Source organism: Hemicordylus capensis, chromosome 6 (assembly GCF_027244095.1).
Source record: "Hemicordylus capensis ecotype Gifberg chromosome 6, rHemCap1.1.pri, whole genome shotgun sequence".
NCBI lineage: Eukaryota > Metazoa > Chordata > Lepidosauria > Squamata > Cordylidae > Hemicordylus > Hemicordylus capensis.
In genome coordinates, this window is record NC_069662.1 from 56,599,556 (window position 1) to 56,608,438 (window position 8,883).

At 45.7% G+C, this 8,883-nt stretch overlaps 1 protein-coding gene across 1 annotated transcript; it reads left to right on the plus strand.

Annotated features, from left to right (window-relative positions):
- Nucleotides 1–606: 606 nt before the first annotated feature.
- LOC128332020 (glucose-6-phosphatase catalytic subunit 1-like) lies at nucleotides 607–8,623 on the plus strand. Its single transcript, XM_053266195.1, has 5 exons — nucleotides 607–904; nucleotides 1,962–2,071; nucleotides 3,855–3,960; nucleotides 6,297–6,412; nucleotides 6,946–8,623. The coding sequence occupies exons 1-5, from the start codon at nucleotides 675–677 to the stop codon at nucleotides 7,455–7,457; spliced, it is 1,074 nt and encodes a 357-aa protein (XP_053122170.1). The 5' UTR covers nucleotides 607–674; the 3' UTR covers nucleotides 7,458–8,623.
- Nucleotides 8,624–8,883: the final 260 nt, after the last annotated feature.

Here is an 8,883-nt window from a genome sequence, read left to right on the forward strand (position 1 = left end):
GTCCCAAACTCCCAGTCCCATATAGCAAAAATTCTAGCCCTATTTAGACATTACGCTGTGTGTGCATATAGGTGTCTGAACACATACACATGTTTTTGTGTGAATGACTGTACATGCATTTATTTAAAAAGTGAACCTGGGTTCAGGCTCCCTCAAACGCAGGGTACAGACAAGATGTGTACTGCTGTACATGTGTTAAACATCATGTGTGAATACATACATACAGATCTGTGCATCTGTATATTGTACACAAACTGTACATGCATTGAACATAACATCTGAATAGGGTTCTGTGTTACCCAAATGAGGGGGCTATGCACAGATTAAACTCAGTGATGCTTCATCATTTTATCCAGACATGCAGGGACCAAATGAAGATTTAATATGACCATGAATATGGCGCTGCAAAGAGTTAATACCTCCACATGGTGCCATCGAGCTGTTTTTGATGGCTTGTTTGTCCCTCTTACGTAAGTTGCTCTAAACTTGTTTGTCCCAAGTGGAGTGGGGGAGAAGCACCTTTGATCAGAAGGTGTTTTTGTGACCAAACTGATTTTGAGTCCAAAGCTCAACCTGCCAGTCACAGAAGGGGATAAAAGGCAGTGAGAGCTGAGTGAGGGTGCAGCGTAGTCTCAGCACGGACCAAAATAGCTTGCCGCTTAACCACTGACAGAATGGAAGTCAGCATGGATATGCTCCACCATTCAGGCATCCAAGCCACGCACTACCTCCAAGCAAGCTACCCGGGATCCCAGGATTGGTTCCTCTTTATCTCTTTTGCTGCTGACCTCCGAAATACCTTCTTTGTCCTCTTCCCCATCTGGTTCCACCTCTGCCAAGCAGTGGGGATCAAGCTCATCTGGGTGGCTGTGATCGGTGACTGGTTGAACCTTGTCTTCAAGTGGTGAGTAGTCTGCCTGTGCACTTTAAGCTTCCTCACATGCTCACGTTTGTCTCTAGCCCTGGAACATATAATATTATGTGAAGGACAGAGTGACCCTGAGCATGTGCAAAGTGCTCTTGCTCCTCCCCCAACCTAAGTAACCACAGTTTGTTCCCATCCATCAGAAGAGAGGATCTTCTGGCTTAAAGAGTATGACTTCCAGGCAGGTCTGAACCCTGCCAGTTCTCTTTGTAAGAAATTAACCATTGCAGGAATGGCTAGGTCATGCTACCCACTCCAGCCACCCTCTTTTAGTATGTGTACTCAGATCTCTGGATGCCCTATGAAATAAAGTTCACATCCTTTGCTCTTACACTCTTTCTGCCTTCCTTTTCAACTGCTTCTTCCTGAAAGTTCAGCCTGGTGGGCTATTTTCGTGGGTCCCAGGCACAGACCTCCCCAGTTACCCCTAGTTGGCTTTGATTGAGTTGTGTGTGACTTGTGATTACCTTCTGAGCTAGCATCTCAGACAAATAATTAGTTATATGAAAGAAATTGAGGTCTTTCACACAATCAAAAACTGTGTTCTACCCACGTTTGGGAGCTGTGTGTGCTCCCAATTTTCGGTTGTTTAGAAGCAAGGTAGGAGGAAAACCTAGGTAGAAATGATTGTGTGGAAGCAAGGTAGGAGGAAAACCTGGGTAGCTTTTCCTCCTACCTTGCTTCCACACAATCACTTCTACCCAGGTTTTCTTCCTACCTTGCTTCCACACAACCAAAAATTGGGAGCGCACACCACTCCCAAACTTGGGTAGAACACAGTTTTTGAGTGTGTGAATGACCTCATCATGTTTCTTTCTAGCATCAGATTCCAATATCCATGAAAAAAAATGTGACCCTCTGCCTAGTGGTGTCTGTCTGTTCAATTATGGATCTACATGCTCACAAAATTGTGTGGGCCAGAAGGATTATTTTGCTTTTATCCATAGCCCGTTCTACTGTAGAGAATCCCCAAACCCATTCCTCTTTGCAAACCCTCATAGGCTCACAGTGCCTCTATTATTCCCTTTCCTTGTAGGATCCTGTTTGGGCAGAGACCATACTGGTGGGTGCATGAGACCAATTTCTACCACAACACTTCAGCCCCTACAATCCAGCAGTTCCCTGTTACCTGTGAGACTGGCCCAGGTGAGACTCTAAAGAAACCATTGCTAAAGGAGTATATGGCAATTACAACTGTGGCAGTGGGACAAGAGGCAGGATGAGAGGAGATGGGAGCAGGGCTAGAGAGTTCAGTCCCATTTAGAGAAGTCTGACTGTGTTGTGTTTAAAGAAGTGGAGCAGCCTAAATACATTGCACATTCTGGGGCTCAGCTTAGGCACAGAGCACAAATCTGGAAGGAAAAGCATCATTCCTGAATCAGCCTTATACCATCAGAACACTGGCCCATCTAGCCCAAGACTATCTTCTCTGATTGATAATGGCTCTTCTAAATCTCAAGTGAGGTATTTCCCTGCACGTGCATCTAGGAACATAGAAAGCTGCCTTCTACCAAGTCAGTCCATTGGTCCATCTAGCTTAGTAGTGTCTACCCAGACTGGCAGCGGCTTCTCCAAGGTTACAGGCTGGAGTCTCTCTCCTCCCTATTTTGGAGATGCCAGGGAGGGAACTTTGAGCCTTCTGCATGCCAAACTAAGATATCAAATCACTGTAAGTTTGTAGCGGAGGGACAGGAGGAAAACAAGAAGAGGCATGAAATGAAGTTGTTTCTTAATAAAGTTCTCAGTTAAACTAGCATAAAATGCTTTGTTTACAATGGGAAGCAGATACAAAACAGTTCCTAACGGCAAAGACGGCCAATCAAGGCATCCCGGCGTTCTGCATCCTGTATCCTATTGTTCTCAATCTGGGTGGGCAATGTGAGAGAACAGGGTTATGCCGGCCTCAAATGCATGGTGAACAGAGAAGGAAGGCGAGGGTGTGTGCCACCACATGATGCAGGCCATCCTCCAAAGATAAAACCTTTGCCCCACCCAAAACTGTAAAAAGGTAGGGACATTTTTGTAACAGAGGAACATAGGAAAATAGGGAGTTGCCTTATACTGAGTCAGACCACTAGCTCAGTATTGTCTACACAGACTGGCAGCAGCTTCTCCAAAGTTCCAGGCAGGAGTCTCAACCCTATCTTGGAGATGCCAAGGAGGGAACTTGGGACCTTCTGCATGCAAGCGCTCTTCCCAGAGTGGCTCCATCCCCTGAGGAGAATATCTTACAGTGCTCACACATGTCCCCCATTCAAATGCAAAGCAGGGCAGACCCTGCTTAGCAAAGGGTCATGCTTGCTACCACAAGACCAGCTCTCCTGTCCTACAGAATCCTTTTTCTATCTGGAGGTGCCAAAGATCAAATGTGGGATCTTCCACACACAAAACATGTGTTGTCCCACTGAATGATGGCTCTTCTTCCTTCTGATCTTGGTGCATTGCCACCACAAAATCCAGTCAGCAGAAAGTTGGATTAATCTAGGACATAGTCTCTTGAATACATCACAGTTCCATGTGCTTGAAGAACATTTTAAGTCCTGTGTGATTTCTAACTCCTCCAAAGTGTGACAGATCCAACAGTGTAGTCTTTCATGAGTTCTTTTCCTTCCTTCTTGTATTGCTTTTTGAAGGCTGAGTGCAGGATATAACATTAAAAAACCAAAATCATGAAAATAAATACTAAAACAACAAGCTAGTAAAACACCAAATTAACTTCCCCCCTAAGACTCAGTCTTTGCTAGGTTACCCAAGGGGAACCCAAAAGGCACGAGACAGATGCAGGCAGTTTGGATTTTTTAATTCCTCCCCTGGAATAAAAAAGAGCAATGAGTTGTCAAGGTTTCGCTCTAGTGATGTCTTTAAATCAAGGCCTGAACATGATCTGCCGTTTTGGAGGCAAGATCTCTAATCTTTCTCTCCATTCTAGGGAGTCCCTCTGGTCATGCAATGGGTTCCGCTGGTATATACTATGTGATGGTGACCGCCATCCTCTCAATCATCCTGGGGAACAAGCAGCCATCATGGAAGCACCGGTAAACAGCAGCATCTGAAGGAGTAACAAAAGGCACACTCTGAGCAAGGGGGCGGTGGCTGGAAACGTCTTGAGCTTCAAGGAAAATTCATGAAAGGAGGCAGCTAATCTTGCTCTGTTGGAAGGAAAAGCAGAGAGTCCAAATATTACCCCAGGACAGCCTTCAGTTTTGAATGGTTTGGCAGTGAAACACAGGGACATAACTATAATAGGGCAAGGGGAGACAGTTGTCTGGGGGCCCACTGCCTTGGGGGGCTCCCCAGAGGCAAGTCATATGACTGACTCCCCCAGCCGTGCACCCACCCGGGCTTCCATCAGTTGTATTCATCCTCCGAAACTGATGTGAGTGTTAAGACCTTGAGCTACCAGAACAGCAGGTCTTTCTCTAGTACCATTAAATGACTTGCATCGTCCACAATTTACAAAACCTTAAAAAAAATAATTTGGGATGATGTTCTATTGTGGCACATAGGTTTTATATAAATTTTAAATTTTACTCTGCTTTTTGTTACCGCTATTCAGCCTCATTTAAGATTTCTTTACTTCATGAGCTGAGCTTCATGGGTGAGGGGGGAGCTTTTAAAATCTTGTCTCTGAGCCCACTACAACCTTGCTACGCCCCTGGTGAAACAGTACCGCTTAGTCCCAATCATGCAGATAGGAACTGCACAGAAGGGAAGAGAAGAGTTTTTGTATTTATTTATTTAGAAGATGTATATGCCACCATTCTTCATATTTGAATTCATGGTGGCTTATAACATGATTCATTTAAAAAACACAGTAAAGCACCATAAAACCATAAAAATGCAGGATAAGTTTGCCCTTGGCTACCTTCATGCAGCAATAAAGTGCAGAATAGTCAAAGCTTTTGCACTGGTTCTGGGAGTGATCTTATTCCATATACTCACACTACTTCAGTTCTGCTCTCCTTCTTAGCACTGTACACATCTGTACACATGCTGAGCAGGACCTTGCACGATTTTCACCTTTCCACCCACTGGCCAACTCCTGCATTCTGAGCAGGGCTGTAGCTATAATTAAATGGAAGGGTTCAAAGAATCCAGGGCCCCCAGCTCCTGAGGGCCCCCAGCTCTTCCCCTTCCTGTTTCCTTCATTACCTCCCTCACTCAAATTGGCTGCTGGGGAGAGGGGAAAACACAGGCCCCCTTTCCCCCCAGCTATGCCCCTGATTCTGAGAATACCCCCCGCCCCGTCTCCACAAAGTGGTAATGAAAAAGGATAGGTTATTCTCAGAATGCAAGAGCTGGCTAGAGAGGGTGCTGTGAAAATTATGCAAGATCCCTGCTTGGCAGAGGGTAAGATCCACCCTAGGAAGGAGTGTAAAAACATCTGTATGACAAGATAATACTTGCAACTTGCGTAAAAACTCTGAATACCCTGCACTTTATTGCCATACCAAAGTGGCCCTTGACCCTCCTGGGTTACCCAAAATGTTGCGGGGGGGGAGAGGGAGTCTCTCGTTAGCCCATCCTTCCAGCCACAGGTTTGCTGGCGATAAGGAAAAAGTGACATCAAGAGTGAATAAAGATTATCCCTGTGTCAATGTTGTCACTAAAATTATCAGCAAGGCAGATTGGGAAAGAGAAGAAATCTCACTTTGATCTGGGTGAAGAAAGATGTAACATTTTTAGAGCAGCAAGGCTGCCCTGGAAACATCCTTACTGTGATCAATACAAATTTACCTATTCCTCTCTAGAATCACACTCTTAAAAAAACACATTTCTGCATGTTTGAATCAGAAGCCATCTGTACATGATGCTGATTCGATGGGCCTTTATGGTGTCACCAAGAAATTTCTTCCCTATTCTGGAATATTCTCTGGTGCAGTTTTGCACTTAATTTTTTCCTTTTTAATTAAGAGGGAAATGACTTAATATACACTTATAAAGAGTCATAGATTTTTAACAATAAAAAAGGCAGGCAGCCTGACCAAAGCATGGAGAAGAGAGAGGCTAGCAGCAGTGTTTGATTCGTTGGTATACAGATCTGGGATTTCAGTTGCAAATTTGGGTAAGAGACAGACTCACTCCATAGGTGCTGTGGGCTCTGGTGGTTTGATAGTATGGTTGTCTTCTCCTGCAGTCTTAGCGGGGGCAAGGACTTGGCTTTCACGTAATACAAAAATGGCAAGAAAACCAAAATCCAGTTTCCCAGGACTCTTAATCTGGAGCTCTCACATCTCCTATGAGTGAGTGACAGACGTAGGAAATGGCTTTCGGCCCTGCAATTGAGCTCAGCCTCAGGAGATGTTCGACAAAAAGACGTGCCATCGGGCTCGCCTGTGCTCATCTCCACTTTGTGTATCTTTTTTTGCAGTCTCCTGCAGACAGTGCTGTGGACCGCATTTTGGGCAGTCCAAGTCTGTGTCTGTCTGTCTCGGATCTTCCTTGCTGCCCATTTTCCTCACCAAGTCATTGCTGGGGTCATCTCAGGTCAGTGCAGCCCCTACACATTCTGCCCTTAAGCTGCTGCTGCAGCATGTTGTGATATATTGCAAGGCTACCACCATAGAGCACATTCGTATTTGGTGCCATTGCCTTATGCAGAGTTCAGATTCTAATAATAACAGCCCTGAACCATTTTTGGAAGGGCAGTATATAAATCAAACAAACAAACAAACAAATAAACAAATAAATATGCCGCCTCCCTGCATATTAGACAAATATGTAGGGCATAGCTTAGACAAATAAGCTATTGCTCTGTTGTCTGGCTATGCTTAATCACTGAACAAAACTGGAGCGGGCTCTGGAATGAAGTCTTGGGGCTGTAGCAGGCGTCTCTGCAGATCTCTTGGGGCATGTGTGTAACTGCAGTCAGAGGTTTATCCTGTGCTCTTGTTTAACTTGCAAAAGAACCACGTTATCTTGCAATATGTTGCTAAAGACACCTCTTGTATCTACCCTCCACACAAAAAAGTTGGTAGCAGGAATGATCTGACATGGCATGCCTTCTCTTTCCAATCCAGGCATGTTGGTTGCTGAGTCTTTCCAGAGCATACACTCCATCTACAATGCCAGCCTGCGGAGGTACTTGGGCACCACTCTCTTCCTCTTCTGTTTTGCCCTGGGCTTTTACCTGCTGCTCAAGGTGCTGGGTGTGGACCTCCTATGGACTCTGGAGAAGGCCAAGAGGTGGTGTGAGCGGCCAGAGTGGGTCCACCTTGACACGACGCCATTTGCTGGCCTCCTGCGCAACTTGGGTGTGCTCTTTGGACTGGGCCTGGCCCTCAATTCCCCGATGTACATGGAGAGCTGCAAGGGGAAACAAGGGCAGCGGCTGGCCTTCCGACTGGGCTGCATCTGTGCCTCGCTCGCCATCTTGCACCTCTTTGACTCTTTCAAGCCTCCTGCCAAGGTGGAGCTCCTCTTCTACTTGCTCTCTTTTTGCAAGAGTGCCGCTGTGCCCCTGGCAGCCGTCGCCCTCATTCCCTACTGCGTCTCCCAGCTGCTCAGCCAGCAGAACAAGAAGACAGTATAGTGGTGGGGGCTGGAACTTTGAATTGAAGCAAATGAAAAGCTAGGACAATGCCAGACCTCAGCGGCCAAAGGACTGCTACATGAGGATCCCTGTTGTCTAGGTATTCTAGGATGGCTGAGCAATGCAGTCCATATTGCCCAGGATGCTTCATGACCCCTGCTGGATTCAGGGTGAGGTTGATCCACTGTCCCCTAAAACATCAGTCAGGCCTTCTGCTGTTACTCCCCACCCAGGGCTGCTACTAGCGTACATTGCTGCCCGTACTCTACATCAGGCAAGGCATAATGTAGAGAGGTACACCTGCCCTCTTGCCCACCACTGGGGACATCAGTTGTCAGCTGAGGTGATGAGGTTCTCCACTTGAGAGCATGCTGGCACATGGTAACAAGGATATCTCAGCTGTATCCTGTCTTGTGAGAGGGTTGGCAATGCAGAAGCAGGGAAAGGAAGTCACCTGAGCATGACTTCCTGAAGTCACTTCCTCAGGAAGTCACCTGAGCATGACTTCACATGCTGTGTGACATCTGTGACACACACCAACATTGTCTACACCTCAGAGCATCATCTCTTTGGTACAATTGGCAGGTAGTATCAGGTCAGATGGTTGTCCTTGTCTGTGTTATGGGGATTTCCCATCACTAAGAGATGACTGGTATATTTTTGGGTGCAGAGAAGGAAGTAAGGAAGCAAAGGTGATGAATCCATTCATGGCCTACCACAGCCATGGGAGGAGGAAGGGAGGAGAGCTGGTCTTGTGGCAGCAAGCATTAATTCCCCCCTTTGATAAGCAGGGTTTATCCTGATTTGCATTTGGAGGGGAGACTACATGTGAACACTATAAGATATTCCCCTTAGGAGATGGGGCCACTCTGCAAAGAGCATCTGCTTTGCATGCAAAAGGTCCCAAGTTCCTTCCCTGGCATTTCCAAGATAGGGCTGAAAGAGACTCCTGTCTACAACCTTGGAGAAGCCACCACCAGTCTGTGTAGACAATACTGAGCTAGATGGACCAATGGTCTGACTCAGTATAAGGCAGCTTCCTATGTTCCTAACTGGCTGATTTAATGTTTAATACCCAGAAATCTGGGCTTTTGTACATGTCTGCATGCCATATTTCTATATTTGTATCTAGATATTTTTGTCATTAATAAAGCATTTAGTCTGTTTCATTAGCAAATTAATGACATGCAAATGAATGATAATATCATCAGGTGGATTCACAACTGGTTGGAAAATCATAATGCATGCTCATCAGTAGTTCTTTATTAAGTCAGAAGGAGATTTCAAGTGGTAGAGTGCCACAAGGCTCTCTCCTGGGCCTGGTAGTACTCTTCAACATTTTTATCAATTGCTTAGATAAAGGAAGGAATCCTCATCAAATCTGCAGATAACACAAAACTAGACGCAACAGCTAACACTTCAGAAA